Source organism: Pseudophryne corroboree, chromosome 1, assembly GCF_028390025.1.
Source record: "Pseudophryne corroboree isolate aPseCor3 chromosome 1, aPseCor3.hap2, whole genome shotgun sequence".
Taxonomy (NCBI): Eukaryota; Metazoa; Chordata; class Amphibia; order Anura; family Myobatrachidae; genus Pseudophryne; species Pseudophryne corroboree.
Window position 1 is genome coordinate 1,132,282,322 of NC_086444.1, and position 14,059 is coordinate 1,132,296,380.

The following is a 14,059-nucleotide window of genomic DNA, read 5'->3' on the forward strand; positions in this document are numbered from 1 at the left end:
GACGCGTCGTAGGAACCAGCTGCGACTTTGGAATATTCAGAATCCAGCCGTGCTGTTGTAGCACTTCCCGAGATAGTGCTACTCCGACGAACAACTGCTCCCTGGACCTCGCCTTTATAAGGAGATCGTCCAAGTACGGGATAATTATTTCGGCCATTACCTTGGTAAATACCTCGGTGCCGGGGACAGACCAACGGCAACGTCTGGAATTGGTAATGACAATCCTGTACCACAATTTTGAGGTACTCCTGGTGAAGAGGGTAAATCGGGACATGCAGGTAAGCATCCTTGATGTCCAGTGATACCATGAAATTCTCCAGGCTTGCAATAATCGCCCTGAGCGATTCCATTTTGAACTTGAACCTTCGTATATAAGTGATCAAGGCTTTTAATTTTAGAATGGGTCTCACCGAACCGTCTGGTTTCGGTACCACAACATTTTGGAATAGTAACCCCGGCCTTGTTGAAGGAGGGGTACCTTGATTTCACCTGCTGGAAGTACAGCTTGTGAATTGCCGCCAGTACTACCTTTCTCCGAGGGCAGCAGGCAAGGCTGATGTGAGGTAACGGCGAGGGGGAGTCGCCTCGAACTCCAGCCTATATCCCTGTGATACTATTTGCAGAACCTAGGGATCCACCTGTGGGCAAGCCCACTGGTCCCTGAAGTTCCCGAGACGCGCCCCTACCGCACCTGTCTCCACCTGTGGAGCCCCAACGTCATGCGGTGGACTCAGAGGAAGCGGGGGAAGATTTTTGATCCTGGGAACTGGCTGCTGGTGCAGCTTTTTCCTTCTTCCCTTGTCTCTGTGCAGAAAGGAAGCGCCTTTGACCCGCTTGCTTTTCTGAAGCCGAAAGGACTGTACCTGAAAATACAGTAAATTTTTTTCTTCCCAGCTGTTGCTGTGGATACGAGGTCCCAGAGACCATCCCCAAACAATTCCTCACCCTTATAAGGCAGAATCTCCATGTGCCTTTTATAGGCAGCATCACCTGTCCACTGCCGGGTTTCTAATACCCTCCTGGCAGAATGGACATTGCATTAATTCTGGATGCCAGCCGGCAAATATCCCTCTGTGCATCCTTTATATCTAAGACGACGTCTTTAATATGCTCTATGTTAGCAAACTATTATCCCTGTCTTAGAGTATTAATATTATCTGACTGGGTATCAGACCACGCTGCAGCAGCACTATTTATGCTGAGGCAATTGCAGGTCTCAGTATATAACCTGAGTGTGTATATACAGACTTCAGGATAGCCTCCTGCTTTTTATCAGCAGGCTCCTTCAAGGTGGCCGTATCCTAAGACGGCGTGCCACCTTTTTTGACAACCGTGTGAGCGCATTATCCACCCTAAGGGATATCTCCCAACGTGACCTATCCTCTGGCGGGAAAGGGTACGCCATCAGTAACTTTTTAGAAATTACCAGTTTCTTATCGGGGGAACCCACGCTACTTTACACACTTCATTCATTCATCTGATGGGGGAACAAAACACTGGCTGCTTTTTCTCCCCAAAAATAAATCCCCTTTTATGTGGTACTTGGGTTCATGTCAGAAATGTGTAACACATTTTTCATTGCCGAGATCATGTAACGGATGTTCCTAGTGGATTGTGTATATGTCTCAACCTCGTCGACACTGGAGTCAGACTCCGTGTCGACATCTGTGTCTGCCATCTGAGGTAACGTGCGCTTTTTTGAGCCCCTGATGGCCTTTGAGACTCCTGGGCAGGCGCGGGCTGAGAAGCCGGCTGTCCCACAGCTGTTTTACGTCATCCAGCCTTCTATGTAAGGAGTTGACATTGTCGGTTAATACCTTCCACCTATCCATCCACTCTGGTGTCGGCCCCACGGGGGCGACATCCCATTTATCGGCCTCTGCTCCACCTCCACGTAACCTTCCTCATCCCACATGTCGACACAGCCGTACCGACACACAGCACACACACAGGGAATGCTCTGACTGAGGACAGGACCCCACAAAGTCCTTTGGGGAGACAGAGAGAGAGTATGCCAGCACACACCAGAGCGCTATATAATGCAGGGATTAACACTATAACTGAGTGATTTTTCCCCCAATAGCTGCTTGTATAAACAATATTGCGCCTAAATTTAGTGCCCCCCTCTCTTTTTAACCCTTTGAGCCTGAAAACTACAGGGGAGAGCCTGGGGAGCTGTCTTCCAGCTGCACTGTGAAGAGAAAATGGCGCCAGTGTGCTGAGGGAGATAGCTCCGCCCCTTTTTCGCTGACTTTTCTCCCTCTTTTTTATGGATTCTGGCAGGGGTATTTATCACATATATAGCCTCTGGGGCTATATATTGTGATGATTTTGCCAGGCAAGGTGTTTATATTGCTGCTCAGGGCGCCCCTCCCCCCAGCGCCCTGCACCCATCAGTGACCGGAGTGTGAGGTGTGCATGAGGAGCAATGGCGCACAGCTGCAGTGCTGTGCGCTACCTTGGTGAAGACTGAAGTCTTCTGCCGCCGATTTTCCGGAACACTTCTTGCTTCTGGCTCTGTAAGGGGGCCGGCGGCGCGGCTCCGGGACCGAACATCAATGGCCGGTTCCATGCGGTCGATCCCTCCGGAGCTAATGGTGTCCAGTAGCCTAAGAAGCCCAAGCTACCACCAGTTAGGTAGGTTCGCTTCTTCTCCCCTTAGTCCCTCGCTGCAGTGAGTCTGTTGCCAGCAGATCTCACTGTAAAATAAAAAACCTAAAATATACTTTCTTTCTAGGAGCTCAGGAGAGCCCCTAGTGTGCATCCAGCTCAGCCGGGCACAAGAATCTAACTGAGGTCTGGAGGAGGGTCTTAGTGGGAGGAGCCAGTGCACACCAGGTAGTCCTAAAGCTTTCTTTATTTGTGCCCAGTCTCCTGCAGAGCCGCTAATCCCCATGGTCCTTAAAAGGAGTCCCAGCATCCACTTAGGACGTCAGAGAAATAAGCAACACAGACACCTGACGCTAGAGATTCTCACATTAACGGGCGTTCCCAGACGGCAGCTTAGTGTGACTGCAGCACAGATATAGGAGGACATTTCTGTATGTGCTTGATGCAATTCTCAGTATTTCCTCTTACTCTGCCTGTGACACTTCCCAATCCTGTGCAATGCTCAGAATTTGCTCTTATACGACCTGTGGCACTTCCCTCTCCTGTGCTTGATGCAATGCTCAGTGCGCCCGAGTCCGATATGGAAGCAAGGCAGATAAAATAAGTAACTTTGCATCTGGAACAAACGGGTAGGTACTGGTAAGCCGGCGTTCTTGAATCCGGAGGTCAGCATACCGACCCCGGGATCCCAGCCGCCAGAATGCCGGCAGGTGGAGGCGAGGGCAACGGAGCCCCTTGTGAAGTCGCTGCACTTGCCACAGGTTCTACTCCCACTCTATGGGTGTCGTGGACACCCACAAGTGGGAATAGCCCATGTCAGCCGGCATTCCAGGGTGGCGGCATTGTCAGTGGTCGGGATTCCGGCGTCTGTATCCTGACCAACGGGATCCCGACCTCCGGCATATCAACTGCATCCCGATCAAACCATGTTGTAATGTAAGAGGAGGAAATACATTTATATTGTTTCTATGCAGGGTAAATACTAGCTGCTTTTTCATGTAGCCCAAACAATTTAGATATCAGTTTGAACACACACCACACAAATCTAGCTCTCTCTGCACATGTTACATCTGCCCCACCTACAGTGCATCATGGTTTTGCCAGTTGCACAGTTACTTGCTTTATTTTTGCTTTGCTTCCAACTCCGAATCAGGCCCAGTATTTGCTCTTGCTTGACCTGTGGCACTTCCCTCTCCTGTGTTTAATGCAATTCTGAGTATCTGTTCTCATTCAAAATGTATGGACAGCTGCAATGTTCCAGTTCTGTGCATGCAAATCAGCATCTACTTGTATTTCTAGACAAGATTATCTTCCCTACACTTCACATAAAGCTTATATAAGGCTCTGCCTGCATGGACCATGCTCCCATCCTGGTTATTCATCTCTCCATGGAGCATGGTCACTCCTCCTGTGCATTCTCCGTCTGCTCATAATCTGTCTCCGCCCTCCCCGTTCCTGCTCAGTGCCTCCTACGTCATGCCTCATCTTCAGTGCGTCACACTGGCTTCATTGCTGCCATCTGCACTTTCAGATCCAAGTAATCTCCCAACCCAGAGCACAAATATATCTACACTATCCTAAGGGAATGCGGTTACCATCCCCGTGGTCGGGATCCCAGCGGTCAGCATACCGACGCCGGGATCCCGACTGCCACAATGCCGGCAAGGGTCCCACAGCTATACCCACTCATGCGTGTCCACCCATAGAGTGGGAATAGGACCTGTGGCAAGCGCAGAGAGCCACCAAGCCCGCAAGAGGCTTCGTTGCACTCGCCCGCCCCCCCCCCCCCCCCCCAGCGCCGGCCGGTCGACATCCCGGCGTCTGTATGCCGGCAGATGGGACCCCGGCTGTCGGTAACTCGTACCCAACGCATTCTAAATGTAGTCTCTCCAAGTGTGGGTTTCGGCTGCCTGGTCCAGTGTGTTATAAAGAGATTTTTTAATATCATGGCATGAAGAACAACCAATCCAATACCCGCACGTCATTGTTATTTGCACAATATTATTAAACTAGGTGATTCATCGCGCCCTACGGGCGCTCTTCACACCGTCGTAAGGGGCTACGCCCCCTTAACCCTTGCATACCCTTGTGGCGTGCAATATTTGTATTATATGGAGTATTACATCCAATCATAATTGTGTGAGTGGTTAAATATTGCACGGACAAAGGGAGTGAAATGGTTAAGGGGTGGAAGGCCCTTGCAATGGCGTGAACAGCGCACGCAGGGCCTGGTGAATCACCTAGTAGGTGCTTTGGTTGGGGGGGGTAGGGGGCGCATGGGAAGAGGTGAATGGGATCCTGGGGTGCCACGGGAGTGGTGCCGCAGGTTGGGGAGGGTGCATGGGTGCTGCGGGTGGTGGTCCGGAGCCGCTGCGGGTGGGGGAGGAGCAGTTGCAGGGGTTGCCCCGGGTGAGGGAGGGGGCGGATGCAGTGGTGCGGCGGGAGGTACTGGTGCGGGGTCGCTGCAGGTGGTGGAGGGGGTCCGGAGCTATGGGGGGTGCTGGAGGGGGTGTGTGGGGGAGCCACGGATGGGGCCCGGAGGTACTGTGAGTGGGGGAGGGGCGGGTAATGCTTCTCCTGCTTCTCCTCCTGTGAGCAGCTAAGCTGCTGTCCTCCCTTTGGCAGTGGCTCTCCTGGAGACTCGCACAGCAGGCAGTCCTATTGTTCGCGCTGGTGTCCCAACGCACCGCATTACAGAGAAGAAGATGTACGCAATAAACTACAGCTCCCAGCAGCACTAAGGGGCAGAATGCTTCGGCGCTAAGGGCTGCTGGGAGTTGTAGTTTATGTAGTGCGTCTACTTCCCTGTAATGCAGCGTGTTGGGACACTGGTGCTAACAATAGTGACTGGCTGGCAGAACTGAGTGACTGGCTGAATCAATGTAAAAGGTGAGAGTGCTGTGCAGTGTCAGTGACACTGCACACAGGGCCGGCGCTAGCCGCTCAGCAAAGGGATGCAGTGCAGGAAGGCACCAGGAAGGAGAGGCGTTCTCCCTGCTCTGCATCCCTGTACTGAGCTGCTGCTGCCGGCTGCTGTCACACATGCAGCGGCGCCAGAAGCACAAAACCTTTTCTACCCCTCGGCGCCGGCAGCACAAAGCCTCCTCTCCCCCCTTCACTCCCCTGTGTGACATTCAGTGGGCGGGAGGGAGCCAAAGTGGGAGGAGCTAGATGGGAGTAAGGGGCGGAGCTACACAGGACCATGCTGCAGCAGGAAGATGAGCTGCTACAGCTTCGGCCAGCCATACTTCATTAGATAAGTGTCTGGAAAGAGAGTGAGTGTCTGTGTATATACAGTGTCTGTGTATACTGTATATATGTGTGACTGTGTATGTGTGTAATGTATGTACAGTATGTGTGTATGTGTGTTTGTTTGTATATATATGTGTCTGTTGTGTGTGTGTATGTGTGACTGCTGCATAATGTGTGTAAGCGTCACTGGTACAGGGTGCGTTACGTGTGTAAGAGTCACTGCTACAGGGGGTGTTACGTGTGTAAGTACTACAGGGGTCATTATGTGCGCTGTGCGTTTGTAAAGTATGCAAGGGTGCAAATTTATAGTATGCAGGGGGGCGCCGAACACCCTAGCACCGGCCCTGACTGCACACCCACTGCACTGCACTCTCACCTTTTACATTGTTTCAGCGTCCATACATTACCCTCTGTGATATCACCCACTCTATCCGTTACATTAACCATCTCGGGGCTTCCAGGCTGGCAGGCCAGGTGCTGTGTTGCGGAGTCAGGACCTCTGGGGATCTGGGCGCGGCTGTGGCGGGGAGGCACTTCTGTGACATCACACGCAGAGCAGGCTCCGGGGCTCAGAGAGTATGCGGTGCAGGGAGGGCTATGAAAGCCTTCCCCCTCGCCGCTTTCATACAAATCTATGCCGGTGGCCGCGGCAGCATTTGATCCAGCTGTGGCGCGGCTAGGGAGTGGGGATAGTTGATGTCAGAGGGGGCAGGTGGACTGGCAGCAAGACATTGGTGGTCATTCCGAGTCGATTGCTTGCTAGCAGTTTTTAGCAGCTGTGCAAACGCTATGCCGCCGCCCACTGGGAGTGTATTTTAGCTTAGCAGAATTGCGAACGAAGGGATTGGAGGGCGGGTACAAAACATTTTTGTGCAGTTTCAAAGTAGCTTCAGACCTACTCGGCACTTACGATCACTTCAGACCATTCAGTTCCTGATTTGACGTCATGAACACGCCCTGCGTTCGGTCAGCCATGCCTAAGTATTACCGAACACTCCCTGAAAACGGTCATTTGACACCCAGAAACGCCCTCTTCCTGTCAATCACTTTGCGGCTGCCTGTGTGACTGAAAAGCATCGCTAGACCCTGTGTAAAACTACATCGTTCGTTGTAATAGTACGTCGCACGTGCATAAGTGCCGAGTTTTTGACTGATCGCTGCACAGGGAACGAATGCAGCTAGCGATCAATTCGGAATGACCCCCCATAGGACGCTGCAGTAAAAGGATGTTTCCCCTCTATCTACAGTGCAGAGACTTGCTGCAGATGCAGTGGCATACCCTCCAGCTTCACCTTTTTGGCAGATACAGTCCCTTTTTTTTATGGTCTGTGCCATTTTTTGACTCTCCAGGCTTCCATTGAAAGTATAGGAAAAGGGGCGTGGTCACGTCACTGTACCCGTGGCCACGCCCCCTTTTCGAATGTGTATCAATGTTTATGTGTAAATTGTTGGAGGGTATGATGCTGCAGATGCAGTGGGACTATTTTGGGCTGTGGGGCTGGAGCTGCAGCTCCAGCTCCATCACCATCAGTCCCATTGCTAATCCTGCTCTGTGAAAACACAGCAGGCAAAGGGCAGAGCCTCCCATTGGATGTAACCTGCGTGGGAGGGCGTTTCTCGCCCAATCAGCTGTGGACTGGGTGTGATAGACCTGCCACTAACCCAATGAGAGCTTCTAGCCACGCCCAGCGTTAGAAACCCAGGCACAGAATCACAGGGCTATTATATAGGAGATATGCCCTTGAAACTAGAGATGAGCGGGTTCGGTTTCTCTGAAACCGAACCCGCACGAACTTCATGTTTTTTTCACGGGTCCGAGCAGACTCGGATCCTCCCGCCTTGCTCGGTTAACCCGAGCGCGCCCGAACGTCATCATGACGCTGTCGGATTCTCGCGAGACTCGGATTCTATATAAGGAGCCGCGCGTCGCCGCCATTTTCACACGTGCATTGAGATTGATAGGGAGAGGACGTGGCTGGCGTCCTCTCCATTAGAAATTAGATTAGAAGAGAGAGAGAGATTGTGCAGAGTCAGACAGAGTTTACCACAGTGACCAGTGCAGTTGTTGTTAGTTAACTTTTATTTATTTTAATATAATATATCCGTTCTCTGCTATATCCGTTCTCTGCCTGAAAAAAAACGATACACAGCAGCAGCCAGTCACACAGTGTGACTCAGTCTGTGTGCACTCAGCTCAGCCCAGTGTGCTGCACATCAATGTATAAAAGGCAAAGCTTATAATAATTGTGGGGGAGACTGGGGAGCACTGCAGGTTGTTATAGCAGGAGCCCCCAGGAGTACATAATATTATATTAATTTAAAATTAAACAGTGCACACTTTTGCTGCAGGAGTGCCACTGCCAGTGTGACTAGTGGTGACCAGTGCCTGACCACCAGTATAGTAGTATATTGTTGTATGTATTGTATACTATCTCTTTATCAACCAGTCTATATTAGCAGCAGACACAGTACAGTGCGGTAGTTCACGGCTGTGGCTACCTCTGTGTCGGCAGTCGGAACTCGGCAGGCAGTCCGTCCATCCATAATTGTATTACAATATATACCACCTAACCGTGGTATTTTTTTTTCTTTCTTTATACCGTCGTCATAGTGTCATACTAGTTGTTACGAGTATACTACTATCTCTTTATCAACCAGTGTACAGTGCGGTAGTTCACGGCTGTGGCTACCTCTGTGTCGGCAGTCGGCAGGCAGTCCGTCCATCCATAATTGTATTATTATTATAATATATACCACCTAACCGTGGTTTTTTTTTCATTCTTTATACCGTCGTCATAGTGTCATACTAGTTGTTACGAGTATACTACTATCTCTTTATCAACCAGTGTACAGTGCGGTAGTTCACGGCTGTGGCTACCTCTGTGTCGGCAGTCGGCAGGCAGTCCGTCCATCCATAATTGTATTATTATTATAATATATACCACCTAACCGTGGTTTTTTTTTCATTCTTTATACCGTCGTCATAGTGTCATACTAGTTGTTACGAGTATACTACTATCTCTTTATCAACCAGTGTACAGTGCGGTAGTTCACGGCTGTGGCTACCTCTGTGTCGGAACTCGGCAGGCAGTCCGTCCATCCATAATTGTATTATATACCACCTAACCGTGGTTTTTTTATACCACCTAACCGTGGCAGTCCGTCCATAATTGTATACTAGTATCCAATCCATCCATCTCCATTGTTTACCTGAGGTGCCTTTTAGTTCTGCCTATAAAATATGGAGAACAAAAAAGTTGAGGTTCCAAAATTAGGGAAAGATCAAGATCCACTTCCACCTCGTGCTGAAGCTGCTGCCACTAGTCATGGCCGAGACGATGAAATGCCAGCAACGTCGTCTGCCAAGGCCGATGCCCAATGTCATAGTACAGAGCATGTCAAATCCAAAACACCAAATATCAGAAAAAAAAGGACTCCAAAACCTAAAATAAAATTGTGGGAGGAGAAGCGTAAACTTGCCAATATGCCATTTACCACACGGAGTGGCAAGGAACGGCTGAGGCCCTGGCCTATGTTCATGGCTAGTGGTTCAGCTTCACATGAGGATGGAAGCACTCAGCCTCTCGCTAGAAAAATGAAAAGACTCAAGCTGGCAAAAGCAGCACAGCAAAGAACTGTGCATTCTTCGAAATCCCAAATCCGAATTCCGAGCCCACCCGCTGGCGGTGATGCAGGGCAGTCTGGAGCGACTGCTGATGCTGACATCTGGTCCGGACTGAAGGACCTGACAACCATTACGGACATGTCGTCTACTGTCACTGCATATGATTCTCTCACCATTGATAGAATGGTGGAGGATTATATGAGTGACCGCATCCAAGTAGGCACGTCACACAGTCCGTACTTATACTGGCAGGAAAAAGAGGCAATTTGGAGGCCCTTGCACAAACTGGCTTTATTCTACCTAAGTTGCCCTCCCACAAGTGTGTACTCCGAAAGAGTGTTTAGTGCCGCCGCTCACCTTGTCAGCAATCGGCGTACGAGGTTACATCCAGAAAATGTGGAGAAGATGATGTTCATTAAAATGAATTATAATCAATTCCTCCGCGGAGACATTGACCAGCAGCAATTGCCTCCACAAAGTACACAGGGAGCTGAGATGGTGGATTCCAGTGGGGACGAATTGATAATCTGTGAGGAGGGGGATGTACACGGTGATATATCGGAGGATGATGATGAGGTGGACATCTTGCCTCTGTAGAGCCAGTTTGTGCAAGGAGAGATTAATTGCTTCTTTTTTGGTGGGGGTCCAAACCAACCCGTCATTTCAGTCACAGTCGTGTGGCAGACCCTGTCACTGAAATGATGGGTTGGTTAAAGTGTGCATGTCCTGTTTTGTTTATACAACATAAGGGTGGGTGGGAAGGGCCCAAGGACAATTCCATCTTGCACCTCTTTTTTCTTTTATTTTTCTTTGCGTCATGTGCTGTTTGGGGAGGGTTTTTTGGAAGGGACATCCTGCGTGACACTGCAGTGCCACTCCTAGATGGGCCCGGTGATTGTGTCGGCCACTAGGGTCGCTTATCTTTCTCACACAGTCAGCTACCTCATTGCGCCTCTTTTTTTCTTTGCGTCATGTGCTGTTTGGGGAGGGTTTTTTGGAAGGGACATCCTGCGTGACACTGCAGTGCCACTCCTAGATGGGCCAGGTGTTTGTGTCGGCCACTAGGGTCGCTAATCTTACTCACACAGCTACCTCATTGCGCCTCTTTTTTTCTTTGCGTCATGTGCTGTTTGGGGAGGGTTTTTTGGAAGGGACATCCTGCGTGACACTGCAGTGCCACTCCTAGATGGGCCCGGTGTTTGTGTCGGCCACTAGGGTCGCTTATCTTTCTCACACAGTCAGCTACCTCATTGCGCCTCTTTTTTTCTTTGCGTCATGTGCTGTTTGGGGAGGGTTTTTTGGAAGGGACATCCTGCGTGACACTGCAGTGCCACTCCTAGATGGGCCAGGTGTTTGTGTCGGCCACTAGGGTCGCTGAGCTTAGTCATCCAGCGACCTCGGTGCAAATTTTAGGACTAAAAATAATATTGTGAGGTGTAAGGTGTTCAGAATAGACTGAAAATGAGTGTTAATTATGGTTATTGAGGTTAATAATACTATGGGATCAAAATGACCCCCAAATTCAATGTTTTAAGATGTTTTTTAGGGTTTTTTGAAAAAACCACCCGAATCCAAAACACACCCGAATCCGACAAAAAAAATTCGGTGAGGTTTTGCCAAAACGCGGTCGAACCCAAAACACGGCCGCGGAACCGAACCCAAAACCAAAACACAAAACCCGAAAAATTTCAGGCGCTCATCTCTACTTGAAACTACATTTAAATAACAGCCAACTGCACAACAGGAGTAATCGTACGTCGTACAGTACAAAGCTCATGTATGATAAAAATGATGCGTCTTATAGGTCTTTCCCACTGCCTATTATGTACCAGCTCACTCCTCTCATCTGAGAGCAGCGTATTCCTGTCCTCCAGCTTCCTGATTACAGCATACAGCTCAGCAATCTTTAACTGGAACCTTCTCAGGTCTCGGTCGTCCACATGTTGGTCCTAAAGAGAAGACAAAGCAACATATTAAAGTAATTACTAATTAGAAAATAAAGCAACTACCAGCTACAGGAAATTATCAAAACAGATCACCTGCAGTATAGTGGGGAAGATCTATCAAACCTTGGAGAAAGAAAATGGGGAAAGAGATCTAGTACCAACCAATCAGCTCCTGTCACTTTAGAGGCGGTGACCGAAAAATAACAGTTGGGAGCTGATTGGTTGGTTCTCTCATTTCACTTTACCTCTCTCCAAGCTTTGATACATCTCCCTCACTGTCCACTAGATGAAGCATATGCAGACGGCATCTATTATTTGGAAGCTTGGGACTTCGGGATCTCCAAGTAAGAGATTTGCTGTAATTTAGAGCATTACAGTATATCTAAAATATTCTCACAGACCTTCAGAAACTACCCACGCCTTTATACACAATGTAGCTGGCATCTTCTCAGTAACTTGTTCAGCAGTGCTTATCTAAGCAGGACCGGCTCTACCAGGCTCTACCATTAGGCAGTTTTAGGCGGCTGCCTAAGGGCACCTACCCCTGGAGGGCGCCACTGAATTCATCTAGTAAATAACTGAAGGATGTCTCTGTATGTGACCTCCTCCTATTACACTGTGCTGGCTGCTGCTGTGGGTCTAATCAGGTGCAGCCACCACTATCAGACTGTACGACATAGTGCCTCAGCTGACACGTGTAACATCAAATCATGTGAAGGCTCACAGGAGGGGGATGTAACTATGGCTTGTAAAGGGTGCCCCCACAGCCGCTCCTCATAGCCCTGATGCACCTCCTCTAAACCCCTGGATCCCGGCTCTCCATCAGTAAGTAGCACCTGACTACATGTCTGCACCCAGCAATGTCACTGTAATGCTGCTGCTGCAAGAGGAATCCTACCAGTGCCGAGGGGAAAACAAGAAAACAGCTTAAGGTAAGTAACCTATGGGGGTTCTGTGGGACCACAGACGGTACAGACAGTACAGATCTTACAGCCTGATGGGTGGTTTACACTTGTAAACAGCATAATAAGGAAAACACAGGTACTGGGGCGTTATACAGTACATATGGAGGAGGGGGGGGGGGGTCAGTAATTAACTTACAGATGGGGGTTGGAACACAATAAGGAGCATACAAATATATGTCTGTCTGTCTATATATGTATGTATACACATACAATTAAAGGGATGCTGTTATTCAGAATACTGGGGCTGGAATCCCGACAGCTGGAATGTTAGTATGCCGGGGATGGGTAGGGTTGGGCTGCGGGGAGAGAGGGGAAGGGTCAATTTCATTCAAATGTTGGGATTATTGTGGTTGGCATGCCGCTGTCCGTATTCTGACTGCCAGCTTCCCATATACAACTCCAATCAAGTATCCCCACTAGACCCCATAATATAATATACATACATACATACACACACACACACGCACATACATACATACATACATACACAGTATATGTGTGTGAAATTGGCCTCAGTATGCCTATATGATTCCTAACACACCAGCTAGCGTGTGTACATAAAGAATAGATGGCACTGAAGGATTTTTAAAGAGAAAGTATATTGTGAGTAATGTCACAAAATTTGGTGACTTTGTTTACAATATACTTTTTCACTTTAGAAGTCCTTGAGGGGTGTCCCTATTCTCTGTATATGTATAATGATACAATTCACCCCAGCCCACCTAGTGGCCACCTGCATCTCCCCTCTGGTAGGTGGTGGCAAAGGGGGGTGGGGGTGGTGGGTTGGGGGTGTTGCAGGTTAGGGGGCGCTAAGCTGACGCTTTGCCTAGGGTGCAGAGAGATCTTACACCGGCCCTGCCTCTAAGTGACTGCAGAACACAAAACTGATCAAACAGCAGCGATAACTTTTTCCTTTACAGAATTATCTGAGTATGGGTCATTAGGTCGACCACTATTGGTCGACATGGTCAATAGGTCGACATGGAAAAAGGTCGACATGAGTTTGAATGTTTTTAGTGTCGTTTTCTTCGTAAAGTGACCGGGAACCCCACTTAGTGCACCGTGTCCCCTCTTTGGGCAAGGTTACTGTTCCCAACTGTAGTCCACATGGATCGTAAAGTCTGGAAAAGTTCGAAAAATGAAGAAAGAGTGAAAAACTCATGTCGACCTTTTTCCATGTTGACCTACCTAATACATGTCGACCAATAGTGCTCGACCTAATGAACGTATCCCAATTATCTTGCGAAGGGCTTTCCAGACACCGGCACGTACAGTATGCATATAGTACATGATGCCCAATAATATAATTATTCATAACTAGTCACATTCTTATTTTACATTTCAGGAAAAATAACGCTACTGGATGCCTTCCCCACCTCTATATGTACTACTGTATCTTCTCATTGCACTTTTATTATATAGACTCTTATGCCCCTTTCATATAGAAACTGAAATGACTGGGTGAAGCAATACTACCGGGTAATTTCATGAAAAGCGCAGCTCCTTTTTCTGTGTGAAAGGGTCAACATGGATTGAAATTCCTGGGACTTCGACCTAGTGCAACGGCGGACGCCCCGCACCCCTCTTCTCGGCTTCACAAGCTGCTGTGTTAACAGCAGCTTGTGAAGAGATTCGGGGCAGTGTACGCCATCTCAGGATGG

At 49.1% G+C, this 14,059-nt stretch overlaps 1 protein-coding gene across 11 annotated transcripts in view; it reads right to left on the reverse strand.

The window, feature by feature from the left end:
- JAKMIP1 (janus kinase and microtubule interacting protein 1) overlaps positions 1-14,059 on the reverse strand; it is a 342,118-nt gene that overhangs the window by 161,392 nt on the left and 166,667 nt on the right. For all 11 annotated transcript variants that reach the window (XM_063923480.1, XM_063923560.1, XM_063923546.1 and 8 more), the window contains exon 5: positions 11,317-11,436. In XM_063923480.1, coding sequence (XP_063779550.1) covers positions 11,317-11,436 — 120 coding nt within the window. The remainder of the gene's footprint in view (positions 1-11,316; positions 11,437-14,059) is intronic.